Below are 19651 nucleotides of genomic sequence, written 5' to 3'. Positions count from 1 at the left end.
TACATACAATATTCAGATGTTAATAAAGCTAAATTGGATCATCAGATCAATGACAATCATCACAGCTGTTTAGCAGATTATGGATTAGACTTAAAATTAACTGGCAATTTCATGTTTTTCAGGAAAAGCTGCCAAATATCTGCTTTTTCTTGCTGCTTCTTGATAAAAAGAAAAACATGCTTGGCAAAAAAATCAATCATGAAAATAATAGCAATTGTTGCAATAGCACAAGCAGCTTCAGGTGCACATCTTACCTGCAACGTATTCTTTAACTTCATGGACTTTGCTGATGGGGTTGTTATTTCTGAACATGTACAGATTAAAAGGGACTGGCTCTTTGCCAATTTTTTTCCAAGCAGAAACATCTGGAATGGTCCACCTTCCAGACATTATATCGTAATCCTTCTCCCCAAAGTGCAACAGTTTAGTTAGAGGATCATAAAGACCCCCGTGAAACCCGAGCACAAGCTGGAAATCTGGGTTAGAGTCCAAGTAGACCTCACCATATGCTGTGTATAGAAGCTGTTTGACCAGGAGGCCGTTGCTTGTGAAGACAGCCAGAGGTGTGCCGGTGTTATCACAAGCAATATAGAACTCCTCTCCACTGCTGATCTCCATAGCAAACACGTGGCCTTGAAGGTCATAGTAGAGTGAGGTGATCTCTGAACTTGAGTGGTTGTATACGTGTGTTATTCGAGCCGGATAGCTCAGATCTGCATAAAAGTACTGCAGGTGCTGGCCCAGGCTGCTCTTTGTGGATACTCTTCGGCCAAGTCCATCATAACGATACTGAATCGTCCAGCCGCTGCTCTTGCTATAAACCCGTACCAAAAGGCCTTTAGAGTTGTACTCAAAGATTTCTGCTCCTCTCTGACGAAGAAAACCATCTTCATCCATTCTATACTGGATGTCTCCAAGCCGGGTGATGCGGTCTCGCAGGTCGTAACGCAGAGGTAAAAGTCTGGCACTGTTTCCTGCATTCAACAAGTGCAGATTTCCATTAAGGTCATATGTATAGCGCCACATCACTTTGTCATTTAAGAATACAGTCTGGAGCTGGCCATCCACATCATACTCATAGCTGTACTTGGTTGTATTAGCAAAAGGACCAATCTTGATCTCTCGCTTGGTGACTCTGCCCACATCGTCATATTGGAAAGTAATCCAGTACATGAGTGACCGAAATATCTCATACTGGATTTCCTTGATGCGTCCATGTGCATCAAAGTGTTTGGTATATGTCATGACTGCAGTGGATATGATCTGATTTATATCATAGTAGATCACCCCAAACTTTCCAAACTGCTCAACCTTTCCTGAGATGTCATCAAACTGATATAAGTCGATGGGAAGTGGCGTTTCGTTTATGACGCCTTGTACACTGGTGACACGCAGGCTGCTGTCATAAGTATAATCAAAGCGTGCATTGACCATGCCATCCTCACTGAAGCGGAAAATCTGCCGGTCGACCAGGGGACCCACTTGCCGGTAGCGAATAGAGCAGATGAAACCTTCATTTTGCAGGTTGACAGTCTTCAGCACACCTGCTGTTTCATCATAGGTGAAGCTGACCCTTGTGCTGTCATACAGGATCTCTGACAGTTTATTCTGCCTGCGGTACCTGTACAGGACTCTCCGGCCTGTGCCAAAGTGAGCTATTCTCAGCAGGAGGCCATCTTCACTGTAGTCCACTGCTACTGAGGCATTGCTCTCTGGCGGGTGATAAAGGTTCCTGTAGTAACCCACTGAACGAATGGTCTGCATGGTGTAGCGGGCCACACTTGGCATGGTGACAGCAGAAAGACGGTCGAGAGAGTCGAAATCGAATATATACTGTCGCTGGCTGTGAAGCAGGAGAACCATGGACTAAAAGGAAAAGAGAAAATAGGGAATATTTCCTTAAGTTGGATAATATTTCTGAAATGCAAGACATCCTGAGTGCAAGCAGGGTGTAGTAAGATATATGAAATATACACTGAGTAGTATTACTGTTTTTAGTTGTACTGCCTATTGTCTAATTATTGAAAAAGGTAATAAAAAATAGTAAATAGATCTCTGTGACAATCTTTATGTTTACAGTGTAAAATACATAAATTAATAAAAATCTACTCCTTAACTAGTTCCATGCTAATGACGCACTGTGCCATCAACAAATAGAAGTAATATTTACTTTTATCTCCTCTTAGCCAGAAAGTCTTATTTTACCTAATTTACAGTAGATGCAGTAAGAAGTTTGGCCTGCCTTCCAAGCATTTACCACTCTTTTCTGTTAAATTGTCAAGCCCAGTCATCCGTTGCTACACTGAGGTTTCCTGTGCTCCCTGAGCCTCCTGTGTTACTTGTGTCAGAGTGTTGACATGGCCGCTCCAGGTCACGCAACACAAGGATGCAGCCAGCGACTGCTAAGAAAAATCTCTGCATATGTTTGTAGCAGAGCGTCCCTCTGCAATTTTAAAAACACTGCAAAAAAACTAAAGAATATTTATGTGGAAAAAAGGAGAGAGTGATATAGCACCGAGTTGCTCTTTCTTGTTTGACATGCACCACTTGAAAGGTTAGATTTTTAATTCCTGCAGTAAATTTTTCATAATATACATGTGCAAAATTACACTCTTTAAGATGGAGTTTGGTCATAATGTATTGGTATTGATCAATGAAGCACATTCTTATAATTTAAACACTACAGCAACCTGAGTGTTCAGGTTTGATTTAGACCGAACATATTAATAAACCATTAGAAGGCAGTGCATGCATTATTTAGATGTTGCCAATTAATATGTGATAAATACACTCTTACAAGAATTCAGCTTGTTTTTGGTAACCCAGCTGTAATTTTAGCAAGTGGAGACGGAGTCAGATGGTGAGCTGTAGAGTTTTAGAAGGTTTCAGGTATTAGAGGTATTTAATTGCTGTCTGTTATTTAGCAAGATCACACAAATTCTATTAAACTGAATTCCTTAAAGGTATTTGCGCAATTGAAGAATCCAGTGATTTCTAGATAACTTCTTTAACATTGCAAAATTGAGCACTGGCCTTGGAATAGTGTACATATTTTGTTACTGCTTCTGTAGAGACTGTGGACAATATTAAACATAAATATTGCCTCCCAGCATTTTTTTCACTGGTGGAACCTTGGTAAGACAGACAGCAATTTAAAGAGTATACTGTTTTATTGCATATTGACTGTATCCAGAATGCAGTATCACTAAGTCATTTCATGTCTTTTTGCTCCCAGAATTTTGATGACTGGGTTGAGTTATAGGATGGTAGTTATAGATGGAAGTGCCAGATTCTCCTGCGCAGGGAAACCAACTGGACATTTTTAATTCTAAAGCTTATAAACGACAAAGTCATTGCCTAGTCCCTCTATAATAAGCTCTGGTACTTGGGAAATTGTAGCTGATTTTTCTTGCAAAATAATGTTATGTTAGGGGCTTGACTCGCCCTGTAGTGATATATGCAGATGAGCCTGCTGTACAATGCATCTTGCATATTGCTTCCTCTAGTCATGTTATTTTCTTACCTGCTCTAGGTAGGTGTAGCTCCATATCTTCCCATCAGCAAACACCCTGGAAATCAGGCGGCCTTGGCTATCATACTCAAGCCTCTCAGTGGTAGGACCTCTCTGCAGGGCACTGATCTGCCCACTGCTTGTGCGACTGACATTAACTGGCAGCAGCTTACTGCTGGGCACCCAGAGAACTGGATGTCCTGCGGTGTCATAAATAATCTTTAAGAGGAACTTCCTGTGGTCATCATAAATTTTCTCTGTCCTTAGGGTGCGATCATAATCAACGGAAAGAATGTTCCGTCCGTTCACCTGGGGGTGTGTGAATAAAAAAAACAAGTTAAAATTGGGTTATACCAAAAAATTCAAAATAAATATAACATAAACAGGCAACTTCTCCTAAAACTAGTGATAATACAGATTTGATGCTTGAAAATAACAAATGAGGACAGATTATACAACAGTGCAAATTTAAGAACAAATCCTTTGATTTGATTTCACTGGTCTTTGTCAGGATGGCTCTTTAAACTGTATTCATAGATTTTTTTACTACAGTTGTCACAGAGATTAACACCTCCTTCACGAGGCTCATTAAACTGAGAGACACTTTGGCGATCGTTCAGGTACACTTAAATCACAACCTCCTAAATTCAGTGGAGACAAAAATTACCGTGAGCCAAAGTAACCACCCAAGTTAAGTTCATGAAGTGCCTTAAATCATAAGACCCATGTCAGATTCTAGGAAGCAGGAGTAAGAAAAGGAGGAGTCATGTACAGTACTAGAATATTGATAACCCTCTACATCAGGGTAAATGTTGTGACTGATAAATCTCTATTGAAGGAAAAGAGTGCAGAAATATTTTCCAAGGTTATAATAAGGACAGAGACACAGCCACCAATATGAATTTGGATGGTTTGATCTGGATTTTGCACAAGTAAGTTGGTTGGATTATCTAAATGTGCCACAAGGGAAAAAAAGTTAAAGAAAAGCCTTAACATACCCTCAGCTTGCGTCCAAACACGATAACTTTCCCTCTGGCTTGTTCTTTGCGGAAGCGCCACTCTACCAAGTTTTGCCCACTCTCCCCTGGCAAGCTCATGTTGCGTCTGGCTACAGTCGGGTTGGCAGCGCCTGCCAGGATGTGGGGCTCTGTCTGGTAGTGGGTGTCCATCCCGTTGGCATAGGTAATCCTGAGCGAATTGTCATACCCCACTTGGTAGCTACTTCTACACTGGTCTGTTGATAGTAGACAAAAAGTGAAACTTTTAAGGCAGTTACACACTGGAACTGATGTTACTAACAGTCTTCTGGGGTGATCAATGGTTGTCAGTGAAGATGCTACAAGTTCTTAGCATTTCAAATTAGTACATTTTAAAATGAAGAACGATCATGGATGACGTGCTAAAATAACTGGGCCATCTGGCTCAGGCGGAGCGCAGAAACCACTTAGTTACAAGGTTGATACATCTCCCTGACACCCAAACCCACACACTGAGAGAGTAATCATTTACACTGTCGTCTGTCAGGCTTTCGTAATGATACACGACTTCAGCTTACTCAACATGGCCCCGCCGACCCCTGGAACAATGACAAATAACAACTTACAAAATAGCCAACTGAGCTGGGATGATGCGAGTCGAGGCCTTACCCTGAGCCAAAGTGTAGAAGGCACGGACGGTTGAGGTATTTGTTGTGATGCTGATTTCCTCCTCTGTCATGGAGCTTTCAATATCCACCGTCAAAGCGCTGTATAGGTCCGTGTACAAGTTATTCACCATTCCAGTGGGAAACGTCACATTCATTAGGCGTCCTTCACTGTCATAGCTGGTTGACAAAAAGGACATCGAATGACAAAGCATTGATATGTATGAGGGCTCTCATAGTGCCACAGTGCATTCAATTATCAGCTCTTTTATACTCGTTGAGTAAAACCATCGACTTTCTTGTAATTAAAATGTCACATGTTCAATTTCCTGAGCATAAGTGAAGGGATGTCTGTATAAACCCTAGGCAAAATCCAAATATTTAATATGGGAGAGTGACACATCTCATCAGCTATCACGTTCATATAAAAAAAATTACAGAGACTTGTAATGAATTCAATTATTTGGATGATTGATGTGCCATTATAATCTTAACTGAATTCTGCTTTTTTAGTTGTAGTGAGGATATCATTCATGGCATAATGTGACATGACAGCAAATTAGACAAGGGAGAAAAAAATCAATCTCTGGTAGCCCATGCTACCAAAACAAAGCCCGGTCATTATGGACTAATAAATAATGAAATACAGTTCAGGTCATTTTGCTTTTAAAGTGCGCCTGTTAACCCAACATACTAATGTCACCATCACTACTGTCACCTACAACATTATTAAACATGGTTCAGTAAAAGAATAAAACACTTAATTTGCAATGAGATACTGAAGTCAAACTAGGCTATTTTGCTATCTGAGGCAAATTTTATAATTAGATTTCAATTAAATGTGCACCCTAAAGCAGTTCGCAGGTAACTGTGGTTCCCAATTATAGAGTAAAGTTGTACTAAGCTGTGAGACGAGAGAGACCATGCACAGAATTACACACACATTCAAGAACATATGTGGCAAACATACTGGTCTTTATACTTCATGATGTACTGCACAACTGTGTGTAATCATAATTATGGGCTGTTTCCATATTCTGAAAGCTTAATTAAAAGCAACCCAACTCAATATAGCACTTTGAAATAACAGAAAGGTTTCCACAAAATGTTCTTGCCAATTGCTATCATACGTACTCGTAGAATGTTGTCCAGCCAATCTCTGATGTCTTTGTAGCCAGCAGCCCATTATTACCATGGTACGTAAGAAGTACCAGCTCTTGACCCTGTGCTGTGAGTGTCTTCAGTCCACCGTTGGTGCTCATGGTCATCCAGATCACCTGGTTATCAGGTGCGACGATACGCACCGGCATGCGATTGGGATCCCTACGGATTCTCAGGGTGTTGCCACTGCTGTCAGTAACAGCTGTGATGTCATTCTCTGTGCTGTAGCTGAAAGTATATTTCAAGTCACCAGTCAGCAAGCTTGCAGTGTGTTGGTGGGTACCATTGCTGTCAAACACATACAGCTCCTGGGCATCAGGGGAAGCCACTTCATATGTATTGGCACTGGAAGTTGGCCCGTTTCTAGAAATGGCCCGGATGCGGATGTTGCCCAGGTCTGCCACGTAGAGTGTTCCATCTGGAGCTGCCACTAAAGAAGATGGAGCATTGAGCCTTGCATCTTTGGCATAACCATCCCCTGTCTGGTAACAGTCGCAGTTGGCATCGTTTTTGCAATCGCAGTCGGAGGGAGCCCCGGCCAAATGCGTTATCTCACCATCCACAGAAACCTTCCGGATCCTGCTCATCTTTCGCTCATCTGTCTCTGCTATGTAGATGGCACCATGGTAAGATATGGCAATGGAAACAGCGGATTCTAGAGGGGTTAATTGTGCCCTCTGACCACCAGCCACTCCCCGCTCCAGTCCAGCCAATGGGCAGTGAGTAGGTCGGCCAGCTGCAATGCTGACTTGACCATTTTCTGAAATGCGCAGCACTATGTTGTTGTCCAGAACATACAGCGAGTTGTCCATTGGGCTAACTGCTAGGTCTGTGGCCCACTCCAAATTCACCTGAAATACAGGTCATCAGTAGATTAGTAGCCCATCTAATGACAATGTTGCATCAGTATACATTTTCAGACAATTTCTCTCCATTGACATTTATAGTGTTACTTGCTTGCTCTTCCCATAGTAATTATATTTCTTTTATATATAAGAATGCACTTTATGATGTGTGTTTTTCACAGTATGTGTCAGGAGAAGATTGAAGCCACAAAGAATTCTTGGTATGCCAACACACACACACTAAATAAAAAAGTTCTTGAGTCTGTTCTAATTAAAAGGAGCAAAGTTGTACCAAGAATGAAGACTTAGATAAAAAGAAGTTGAAGCCCCGACCTCTTTCTGACCTTCAAACAGTTAGCTTTGAACAGCGGATTGTCAGTTTCAGAAAGTTGCACAGACACAGCAGTGCATAAATCGATGGTGAAAAGTTTTGGGGGAAGGGCATTTCTGAAAATATTTGACCATCTGTCAAGCAAATCTGATGAGCCTCTTAAACTGAGTTACATGGGGACATTAAGTACTGTCCAGTAAAACGAATTTTAAGTTTACATGGTTGGTATTGTCCAAAAAGAATGATGTCCTAGCAGAAAATACATTTGTGCAGTTCTGTAGTTATGTGACACCCCTTTGCATTCAGCACACAGTGACAAGACTCCATCCCATCACCTTGTTTTCCCATACAAGGTTTTAGATCTACACAGCTGAAATATACTTTGTTAATCAGTTTTTTTTGGTGATGATTTTAAGATATATCGGTGATGCAGGAAGGATTAGCTCTCATTCTATTATTTTTTCCTCCCAAACTTGGAACAAACCATATGATATTAATGGGCCAGGAGAATGAATACCTAAGGGATATAACATTAGCTCTGAGCTCTTCAACCTGGGACTGGGTAATGAATTTAACATACCAGATTAAATATAAATAAAATTAAAAAATAATTCATACATTTAAAGTGACATCATTATTAACAATGTCTTGCAATAATAATAGGTGTATATAATGATCCAAAAACTACTGTAAAACCACAGCCAGCCATTACAGTCTCCTTGTCAGAAATGTGTCATTGAATAAAAAGCTTATTTATAACAGCACAAATGACTGGTCTGGCCTTCAAATACATAACTGTGTCATTAAAACTGTCAAAACACTCCTGAATTGTGCTTTTCCACAGGGTGATTAATAATAAAACATGATGCCTTTGAGGCTGCCTGAAGTAAAACTGCACTGAGCCAGTTCTCTAGCTTGGATGCCTGAAGATCACACAGTCTCGCCAAAACCATGTTTTTACTGGCTTACACCAAATGACTTGGTTAATTAGCAAAAAGTGACAAGCTTAATCCTTTGTCCCCATGTTCTCTTATGTTCACCCGCTTCATGTTCACCACCCACACGCGTACACAAACACTGATTGCTTTCTCTTCTGTTTATGTTAAAAATGTTCTTAAGTTGCCTTAAACGCCATTTTATTTTCTCCCAAACTCAAATGTGTTTCTCTTATTATCTAACCTCTTAATAGGACACCACTTGTGATATCTGTTCTTGGAATTATTTTGGTTGTGAATGTAGATAATTTCCATTGCCATGTTTGGTTTGTAGCCTTGTACTCTGCCTTTTTGTAAGCCGGTCTAGATTAAAACATTAGGAATCTAATCAAAATGTAAATCTGGTTAGTTAAAAAGAACAAGAAAACACTTTGGGCTGGTTTGCAAAAAACCACTAAAAGTAGACAGGTCAAATTCCAAGGACTCTATTACGGACAGTCTCATGGACCCACAAAGTTGTTTCCTGAACCATTAGCTTTGCCAATCTGCTGCTTACTGGTGTTCTCTAAAAATTCTTCTATTCACATCTCATGCTGCTTATGCACGCTCCTCTTGTTTTGCAGTCGTACTGACTGATGTTTTTTGTCTGCTAGCTATCTGGTGGATGTTTAAGTTAGACAGCATGCCATTCATGGCTTGTTTGTTGCCACACAGCTTTCTACTTGGACGATTAAATAAAGGTTAAAAAATACGAAGAAATAGAAGGTTCACACAAAAAAGAGGTTTTAGTGTCTGATGTTGCTCTTATTTGATTCTAAACAGCTAGTTCGCTTCAGAATTCACTTTCTGCAGAAGCAGGGTATAGAAGAGGATGTGAATGCCTGTATTTTCATATGATAAAAGGCCTTTTTTTGGTTTTTATTTTTCTTCATTATTTATTTTAAGTCTGGTATGAAACACTAAAGGAGCCAGATGAGAAAAGATATTAATGTTTAAGCAAGGGAATCTGCACAAGAGGTGTCATGGTATTGTAATTCTTTAACCTATTGCGTAGGGACAGGGTGCCGCTTTTATGTCACCCCAGGTAGGCAGTAAATTTTGTCGGACAAAGCCGGCCTTCCTCAGGTACTGCCAAAGAAAAGGTTTTATGTGCAGCAAGCCTGCTACCGAGTGCTGCTTCATTATCATGTGCGGTGTAAGTGTCCTCAATGCTGAGAATTTCTAGTGGAACACTAAACACTAATTCAGCTCCAGCCACATCAAAACAAGCCCCCCAAACTGAGTAATTATTCTTCCCTCCATATCTTCTGCCGTGACCTGAAAACTCATCTCTTCAATAAACACTTCATGTTTCCACTTCCTGCAAAATCCCATCCTCCTCCTTGCACACATTTTCCTCCTGTACTTTCAGAGAAAATGCTCTGCTCGTGTTGGATTGAGTGCAAAGAGAGCGAGAGAGAGCCAAAAAACAGTAGCATTTTCGTCTTCTCTTTCTTTCTTCAGCAAGCACCTCATAATGTTGCTGTTCTAGGAATGTAAATTTATTCCACCGATCTTACTGTTTTGAGTTGACTGCTTTTTTTATTTTTTATTTTTTTCAGCTGTATAAGCTGGAACTCTGTACATATATTTAAAGTCTCCTTTTTGTCCAAGACTCTTGACCAAGATGCTGTAATTAAAATGTTACAGAACCACATCACAGAGCAGGTGACACAAAATAACTCTAAACTGCAGAATAACACAAAAACAGAATTATTAAACCATGAAGAAAGTTCCCAGTAAGAATAATTTCAAAGATTACATCTGTGAAAAACAGACAGCCTAAGTGGCAATCTAAAACCACCAGCACAAATAAGACTGATTTAATGCCATCAAATAATAAATGAATTATGCTAAAACATCCAGATTCTAATATACTACCAAATATTAGCAGCCAGAAGAGTGCATACACTTTCTACAGCAATGATTTCCATTCCCTGAAAGAGAGCAGTTTTTGCAATTTCAAATTTAATTGCAAAAGGTTCCAGGAAGAGCGAGCTGCATGTAAAAAAGCTATTTTACCTAAGAGTTTGGAGGATTCTTGATAATAATATAGATGCTGAGGTTAAAAAAAAATGTAAAAAAAAGAAGAAGGAGGACACTGCCAAGGCTAATGCCCTATTTCACATTTTTCTCCACAAAAATTGAATGTGTCCTTTTCTTATTCTCCACCTCTACAACACGTTTTCATGAAATACGGCTTCATAATTTTTGCTTAGTCCTGGTTACTGACACACACAAAGAATTGCCCTTGGCAAAGGAAACATGCCTTTATACAGAGCGCTCTCTTGAAAACCAGTAGTCATAGTGCATGTACAGTATGCAATTATACAGCATATCATACAGAGCAGTCATACAACACTGCATGTCAGTAACCAGACTGAAGGGGTACAATGATGGGTGCACCATACTGGTCATACTAAGAACCGGCTGGCACTTCTGTGTTTAAGTCACCTGATTGATGTCCATGCTATTGTCACAGGTCAGAGGGCGAGCCGATGTCAGGTCATTCGAACCGAGGAAAGTGGAGATGATGCCGTTTTGGTCCACTTTTCTGATTGTGGTGCCATCAACAAAATAAATCAGCCCATTCTTGTCCACTGCAATGCCTGTTGAAAACAGGTGAGAGGGAGAGAATGGAGAATAGAAGTGCAAAGGAAAAAGCTTGTGATAACAGGAAAGAAAAAAAAAAACATGGTAGATATGCTGCATCTATGCCTGCATGACTCAGTGGACAGAACACGATGGATACATGTGTCAAGCTTGCCTTCCCATTATTCAGGTCACTGCAAAAAGCAAAGCCATCAATAATTCACAGTCTGCTTTTCTGGTATTAAATAATTTCACAGGCAGAAGTGGGAAAGGCTGTATTCATACGGTATATATGCACTTTGCCTTGTCTCGTAACCCTCCTGTCCAAAAGAGACCTCGGGAGGTAGGGATGTCAATGAGTGGTGCTTTGTGGAGATTTTTTTTGACGTCGGCAATCATCAACAATCTGCACACCATTTGAGAAATAAATAAGCAGGGGAATGAAAATGACAGCTTTAGACAGTTTTAGATGAAAGAGGTGAAAGACAGGCAGTTGCCTCGGTGACAACTGTGGACTAAATTGTCTCGGTGATTGAGAGTCAGCTCAGAGTCGTAAGCTGGAGCCAAGCCAGTGTGGAGTTGCAATAACCATTTGTCCCAAACTGGGAAAATACATTAACAGACTATGCAAGCCTCCACATCACTTTCTATGCCACTGTGCTGTTTAATATGAGACCTTGGCCATACTTCACATTCAGAGATTTAAACATTCTGTGCTTTTCTATTTACAATTTAAATTTAATTTCTGAGATTTCAGGTTGTTGTAATTAGCATGATCTATAGTTTTCTGAAGGACTTCTACTGGTCTGAACATACTATAACTTCACTTCTACCTCCAGAGTATTATTTCTTTTTCAATGAAGTCTTTAAAAGCTTCTATGGAAGGTGAGTGATTTGGTTTGACCTGTGGCTAGGTCTGCACAAGATTGCTTTCTGCTAAAACATTGATGAGCCGAGGGAGCCCACGGTGAATCCTTGGGAGCTGGCTATTTGACAGTCTGAGATTCTCAGACAGATGAAAAGTGTCACATTTGAGCAGAGTTCAGCACATGTCTGAGAGGAGAAAAAAAGGAGCCATCTGCTGTTTCTTCTATGGTCCCGGCTTCCACCCACTCCATCATTAGAGTCGCTCCCTCAGATTGCCTCCGCTCAAGCCTTTATCACCCAGCTGAAGCTGAGCTATTGCAGTTGGCATTCAGAGTGGGCAACAACTAGTGCACAACAATTCATCCTTGCCTTTTCTTCCAGAAGAATTTATGGAAAAGTGAGCAATCACGCCACTAATGACCATGTGATATTTGAATGTGGACAGCAGGTTGTGTAGAGTGGGTTTCTGACAGCAGGAGCTTTTTGTGGGAGAAAAAAAAAGCCTCTTTAAGAAACAAAGTAATAATTCTAAGGATTTTAAAAGCAATATACCAATATTCAAAATCAGCTCTGCAACAACTTCTTTGATTGGGAGTAGCAGTGCAGAGCCTTAATTAACAAAGAATCTCTGTTTTTCTTAGTTGTATAGAAGTAATCTGAATTGATAACACATGAATCACAACCAAATTTCATTCATTAAAATCAGTGAGCCGGTTCTTGGCACAGAGCCCAAAGCACAAGTTTAAATCTAGCAGATGCCACTCCTGAATGAGAAACTCATCAATGTGTTCAGCCCCTTCATTTGACTACAGTATCTTCATTAGTTTTAAATTATACCTTTGGGTCCAGTGAGAGAGGCCTCTGGAGCTTTGCCTCCATCGCCACAGTGGTCCTCATCAAATGCCAGACAGTGTTCGCCGGTTCCCGCTACCACCTCTGCGTTTGACGGCAGATCCTTGCTTCCAGCCAAAGTTCTCGGTCGGTAGATCCTCCGGGAGTTTGTGTCCGACACATACAGCTGCCCGCTTACTGGATCAGTCGCCAGATAGTACCGGTGTGCTGGGTTGTTACTGCATTCAAGATGATAACTCAGTTATATACTGTAATTGGAGAAAGGTTTTTTCTTTAAAAGCCTTTTTCTAACAGTCCAGCCAGATTGTACTTTAATGGCAACAATTTGCTCCTAAAATGTGATCGACGCGTTAATATCTGAAATACCACAATCTACCTCTAAACTTCAACTAACCCTGATGAAATTTAGCCTGATTTTTCTCTCTGAAACCCCCCCATTAAGAGTTAAGAATAATATGAAAAGCACAGTGAATTTCTCAAGTAGTTTCATCTGCATGCATAGGTGTATAGGCACTATAGGTAGAAAGTACTTTCAGAACATCCAAGAGGCAGTACATTAAAGTATATATTTTAAGTGTAGTGGCATTAATTAGTACCAGTGATACAGAGTGTTCATTTCCTAATTAAGTGTAACTTTGTTCGGTCCAGTTGTTGCATAAATTACAAACCTTAAGACCCAGATAGCAAAAATTGCCATGTGCATGTAAAGTAAATGGTAGCAAGAAACAATGTTTATTCTGAATGTTTTAAGAAACTGTGAGAAATTTCCATAACAGTGAAAGAAGAGCAGAGCAGAGGATGAAACAGTGGAAACAGAGAGAAGGTTGAATAGATGGGAGTCAAACAAAATTCAACAGGATACCACTGCAGTGGGGTTTCGGTGTACAAAGCACAAATGACAACTTGTGCAGCAGATCATTTCATTTCCTATCACTCCCCTGTGGGAAGAAGCCTTTGGAAATACAGAAATGACTGTTAACAACATGCAACTACTAATGAATTCTTGTTTCTATTTGCATTCAATTGTCACATAATGGGACAAAGAATCAAACGAATTTACAACACACTATCGACTGGTATTTATACTTTAAAAAAGAAGCTATCGAAACTGTGATTTACTGTCAAATTTCAAAAAACTCGAAGTATTTAAGAACTACTGTTAAGGCAGAATGGATACATACAACAGAGGCAGTTAACATGAAAAAGCGAGTGCTTTACAGCGCAGTCGTAAACATGGCTTCTCTGCTTGTAGTCCAGCTTAATGGTACCTTTCTCAATGCTGGCCGGCAATGGAAGTGGATAATGTGACGGCAAAATAAATGTGGCAATGAAACATCTTTGTAAAATGATGAAGATGGAGTCGTAAAATTTGACAGCTATTATGAGTCAAAGTAAATGCCCTAAATAGGTGGCTGCTATCAAAGTTCTATAAAGAATTCAACAAGTCAAACATTAGTAACCCTTTCTTTTACAGTCAATCTTCAGGGGGTGGACATAATAACGGAGACACCAGTATGGTGTTATACAGTCCAATCAAACGGTCATACAATAAATATTACCTTTGTGAAGCTTATTTGGTCATTTCCTTTAGAAATGTAAGTTGTAAAGGATTTGCCATGTGTTTGTGATAAAATTTTATCATTTGTGCCGAGGCCATCAACAATAAAAAAAAGCTGCTGCTTGACTATAGGATTAACCAGCGACTGTGTCGGTTCTCAAATTATTCATCTTCCCCTGTAGCTCTAAAGTTTTACCGTACCTGTCCCAGGTGCAAGCGCAGGTGGTAGTCATCCTCTGATGAAACTATCACAAACTCTTGGTAGCTGGCATTGTTCTGCAGGCAGTCTGATTTGTCTGACTGATCCAGAATTCAGCAGCTCTTGTGGTGTCAAGACTTTCACGTCACTCTGCCTCTGTGCTCCCTTCACTGCCTTTTTGTTTTACCTTATTTATAACCGACTCTTGTCTCTCTCTTCTTTTTTTTTTCAGGTTTATCTGTAAATGCCATTCCACATATCCCTCCTTCTCTCTCCCAAGTGTTTGAATGAGACACTTGAATGAGAAATACAGCGAATCTGAATTCAAGAAGTAAAACAGAATTAAAGCCCACCAGGTGAGTTAAGCAAATTAATCTTAAATTCATATAAAAAGTCACATACGCATATTCCATAATCCTGCTCTTACACCAGTGGAATGTATGAAATGTGTTCCGTAGCTTCGCTTGATAGAGTGCTGTTGTCTTAATCAGGAATACAAAGCAGTTGTGTAAGTCTCTCTACAAGAGAACATCTGTCAGATGGAAATGTAATCATAAGCTTCACAATGATACTGTTTATTGCAGCGCTCCGAGTTGGACTGCGTCACACGTAGTGATTACTTGCATGAAAGTTGAATGTTTTACACTATGTCAATAATCACTAATTCTGACAGTCGGTGCACTCTTTATCTTGCTGAGATGTAATCAAGCTATAATTGTTCTGTTACAATTATACATGGTAATCACTGCTGCTAAAGACGACTGTAAAGGGGAAGGTTATTCATATATTTACAAGGATGATGACATGCAGAAAGAAAACAACAAAACATGCACTAAGACAATACACCTACCTGTGTCTAAAGTCTTTATTTCTATGATAGGATGCAAAGGAAGCAGAAAAAGAGGAAAAAGACAATGAAACTGGTACATCTTGAAGGGATAGTTTGATTTTCAAGATGGTTTTTACCCAATCATTCATTTTTTTTTACTTAATCATAGGAATGAATCAGGCTTGACTATTTTATTGCTAATTAAAAGCCAGATTTACACTAAAACAAGCTTAAAAATAGCCTTTTTCTTCACAGAGTCTATTAAAGGGAGAAAGACAAACAAACAGGAGTGTAAAGTAGTCCCACTGAAGTCAACACAGCCACTAGAGAAGTGAGTGACAGTTTGGCAGAAAGTAGACGCAGAGAGGAAAGCGTGCAGTCTTGCGATCATCCTACATTACCACTGGTTTTCTCAATTTTAACCTCACATATTGAAATATTGATTCTGGCCCTTTGCTACACTGACTGCTGAAGGCAGAATCTCAACACAGACGTTGCACTTTACATAAAAAGGTTGAGGGAATAACTTTTGTACTGTTACCAAGGAAACTTGCATGACACATAGCAGAAACTCAAACCACTTTGGTTTTTGAATGTTTGAAAAAGTCTCTGAATGTTTGAGAGAGAACAGAAAACTCTAAAGAAGCGAACTCAGCCACTTCTGTTTCTCCAAGCTATGAATGATACCACACATTAGGCAAAGAAACATGCACTTTCTCCTGCTGCACTGGTTTATGCGGTTTATGTATTGCAACTGCCATCTATTGTGAACAGAGACACTGCTTTTTCCTTATGTCAGACTAAATGTAATAAGGCTAACACAAGTCTTCAGTGTAGTGTTTTATGCTCCTCTTCCCGTAAACAGAGTAAAATAGTTGCTTAGAGTCATAAACCATTTCTTAAACTATTATTTATCTAGTGACGGGCTGCTGAGCATGCATGCTTGTTTACTGCATCACACGTTTTTCCCATCTATATTATTTTACACTTTCCAACACAACAGCTATGCTCTCTTAACCCATACCTGTGCAGGTATATTGACTCATTTCTGGTGAGGTTTTTTTTTCTTTTTTCGCCCCAACCACTTGCTCATCTTAGATTTTAAAGAATCATTCACCCTTGTAACCCGAATATTAACTCACAAATCAGTGCATGAACAACCACCTGCCAACAGTGTGGTGACCTTGGTCCTCTTAAGGCAGTTTTCATATGTTTGTCATGTATGTGTCTCATGGAGGGTGACGGTCCAATGTACATTTAATCAACATCTGCTACTCTGAAATAAGCCAACTGGCCGAATCAGAGTCATTGCTGTGAAAAGCCAACTTGGCATGAGGGCGTAAATCATCCCAATTACACGCTGAAGACAGGATGTCTTTCCTAATTATGGAGATGGATTGGTAAAAGATTTCAAATTTCTACGGCCAGGGGAAAGATTTGTGTGACTGAAAATCTGTCCACCATGCCCTTTCAGTCTCCCTCTCCACGCCGAACAAATGTGGGATCCATATTCTTGTTCACACTTTTGGGGTCAGGCACAGTATGTGGCTTCTTCTTATAAAAATGTGAGCGATGCATATGCAGTTATTTATTTATCTGTTTGCTTAAATGAAGATTCAAGTTTAGTTATGTTTAATAAATTCAAGGGTTAACAGTTAAATCTTGAAATTAATATGTTGTTGCATAATACATGACAGACTTTGTAAACTGGATCTAGCGCATTACAAAACCCATACAAATGAGCCTCACCTCAGCTCCATGATACTTGTGACATTGCCAGATGGGTAGATACGGCGGATGTAGTTGAAATCTCCCACATACAGGCTTCCATCAATACCCCATGCCAGAGCCACCGGTGCCAAGAGCTTGTTGCCTTGGGCCTGCCCATTACAGCTGGGGCACGAGATGCTTCGACGCCGTCCGTTCCCCATAACAGTGGAAATCACAGGGGGCTGGAGAGAGATAAACTGGTTCTCCCCACTCCCTTTGTAAAGTATGCCTGAGGGGAAAAAAAGAACAAAAAAACCCAACAACACTAATTTACAGGATTGAAAATTTAGCCAGACAGATCCAGATAAAACAGAAATATCTGCTAAAACAATGTATTTAAAGGAACTGTTCACCATTCTAGGTAACATGCTTGGTGTTAACTACAGAGCTAGAACTAAGAGGTAATTAGCTTGACATAAAGACTCACACTTACTTTAAATTAACTTTTAATATTATGCCTAATTAATAAAGAGAAAGAACTATGTGTGTTTTTGTTACTTCAGCTTGCAGTATCGTTGCTAAGCTCACTAGACCTAACACACAGAGAATATCACACATTTCATAACGGTATAAACATAAAGAGAATGTGCAAAGATAATTTTCAAATTCATGATCTAAAGTACTCTGCATAAGCTATCAGAAAATTATGTTTCAGAACAAACTGCTATTTATTTTTAAATGAGAGGTAACAAATTACAGTCCAAATGACTGTGGTTTATTTTATACTGCATAAAACTCAGGCAATCTGATTTAAATAGTTCAGGGAGTCAAGGCAGCACACGGGGAACTAGCCTTAATCATTGTTTTAACTGATATAACCTAATACTTCAATGCTGGGAAATGCTCTACAGCTGTTTTAGTGGGTTCCTTGAAACCCTCCGCAAAGCTGAAGTATACATTATGTAAAATAATTTTCTTTTAACTTAACAGGGATCCTGCTCTCCTCTAGTCACAGAGAGGCGGTAGACATAAATACAGTGCAGTGCACCACCCCCTAATAATAGTGCATTTCACTAAGGACTCACCATATTTGGTGAGTCACTAAAGATTAATATTTTAACAAGAGGCAGATATAACTGGCTTTTTAGAGGGCGCTGATATAGTGGGACTCTCTTCAAAGGGGGAAAAAAACATCAAAGGGAAGAAGTGCATGCTGGAAGCACTTAATTATTCACATCCAGCAACTTGTGTGAATTCACACTGCCTCCGTCCTAATTAGTGGATCTATGACACCTCTGAATGGTCGCATAATGTCGTTCTCCCACAGCGCTGTACCATAAGCCATCGTAACCCTGGATGTATGGGAAATCAAGTATGCAGCCACGCTGCTTGTCCCTTCTCTGATTAGTTCCTTTCATTGATTTAATTGATTGAAGGACAAATTCAAATGAAGGCACGGTCTGGCGAGACTCTGACAGGACGATCTGACCAATCCGTCTTTTGTATCCGAAAGCATTATACATGAGCCTCTAACAAAGACAAATAGGTCCGTGGGAAGGCTTTACGTGTGACGCCATCAAACGCGCGACCTTGGGACTTTAATTGAACTGTGATCCATGCGTCTGCTCACTGAATGAAACACACAGTGTGATGAAAACACTCAGTGAACTGAAAGGTTTTGGCTGCACCCCGAATCATAGCCACAAATAACAAATAAGCTATGTAATCTGACTAGAATTTTAATGTCTGTTTGTGTAATAACTTCCTAACATTCCCGGAAAAGACAAAGACATTTTTAATATCTAAGATGTAGCGCAGTGTGTAGGGCGTAGATCAGCTGCAGCGGTACAGCTATTGAGCCAAAAATAAATAAATAAGTAAAGAAAAAGAAGAATGCTAAGGTCGTTTTGGCACGCTACTGTGGTGCTCTCTTATTTACACTTCCATCACAGATTACTGTATACATAAGTCTTACCATAGGCTATAAGTCAGTGTAATGGAATGGATTCAATATACTTATCAATCATCCACTACCCCCCAAACTATCACTTCACATACCCTCGTATATCCTTTTGCTCTGATTTTCTCACATACACAATGTCTGCCTCTAACTTAAGAGCAGATTAAGGTGCAGCTTTCTTCCCTCAAGGGCACTTGGTCATGACACATTACTGCTGATGATTGTTGCAAGGATCAAGCTTGTGAAGTCTCAGCTGGAGAGCTGCACTGATGGGAATTTGGCTTCTGACTGTCTGCTGCCCCAGGCCGAATAAGGGGACTCCTACAGTGTCCGGACTAAAATGGCTTTAGAGTTCATAAACATATGTCCATAAATATTTCATGCTTTTACTCTACTGTGCTCTGAGTTTGGAAGAAATACTGTAAATAAAAACTTTCTCAGAAATAAGTTCCCGCTACAGTGAGACAAGGAGAGTATACAGTTTGTGCAGCAACAAAACTTTGCTGAAGTGTAAAGACGAAAAGCGCTCCCTCGACAGATTTTGCAGAGGAGACTCAAAATATAAGCATGGCAGCAGAACGGCTCAGCCGTTAGGATTGTGTCTGCTCACTGATTAGTAA

The 19651-nt window shown here is 40.0% G+C and overlaps 1 protein-coding gene across 9 annotated transcripts in view; it reads right to left on the bottom strand.

The window, feature by feature from the left end:
- The window catches only part of si:dkey-237h12.3 (teneurin-3), a 135403-nt gene that overhangs the window by 2926 nt on the left and 112826 nt on the right, over positions 1 to 19651 (bottom strand). For 7 of the 9 annotated variants that reach the window (XM_025910178.1, XM_019364060.2, XM_019364070.2 and 4 more), the window contains 9 exons: positions 17111 to 17360; positions 15383 to 15403; positions 12761 to 12993; positions 10919 to 11073; positions 6288 to 7165; positions 5158 to 5333; positions 4510 to 4745; positions 3524 to 3820; positions 255 to 1866 (listed from right to left, as the gene is read on the bottom strand). In XM_025910178.1, the coding sequence (XP_025765963.1) occupies positions 255 to 1866; positions 3524 to 3820; positions 4510 to 4745; positions 5158 to 5333; positions 6288 to 7165; positions 10919 to 11073; positions 12761 to 12993; positions 15383 to 15403; positions 17111 to 17360 (3858 nt within the window). The remainder of the gene's footprint in view (positions 1 to 254; positions 1867 to 3523; positions 3821 to 4509; positions 4746 to 5157; positions 5334 to 6287; positions 7166 to 10918; positions 11074 to 12760; positions 12994 to 15382; positions 15404 to 17110; positions 17361 to 19651) is intronic. The other 2 variants (XM_019364066.2, XM_019364074.2) reach the window with 1 other exon arrangement.

The sequence above is a fragment of the Oreochromis niloticus genome, linkage group LG2, assembly GCF_001858045.2.
Source record: "Oreochromis niloticus isolate F11D_XX linkage group LG2, O_niloticus_UMD_NMBU, whole genome shotgun sequence".
NCBI lineage: Eukaryota > Metazoa > Chordata > Actinopteri > Cichliformes > Cichlidae > Oreochromis > Oreochromis niloticus.
This window is presented reverse-complemented; position numbering and strand designations above follow the sequence as displayed.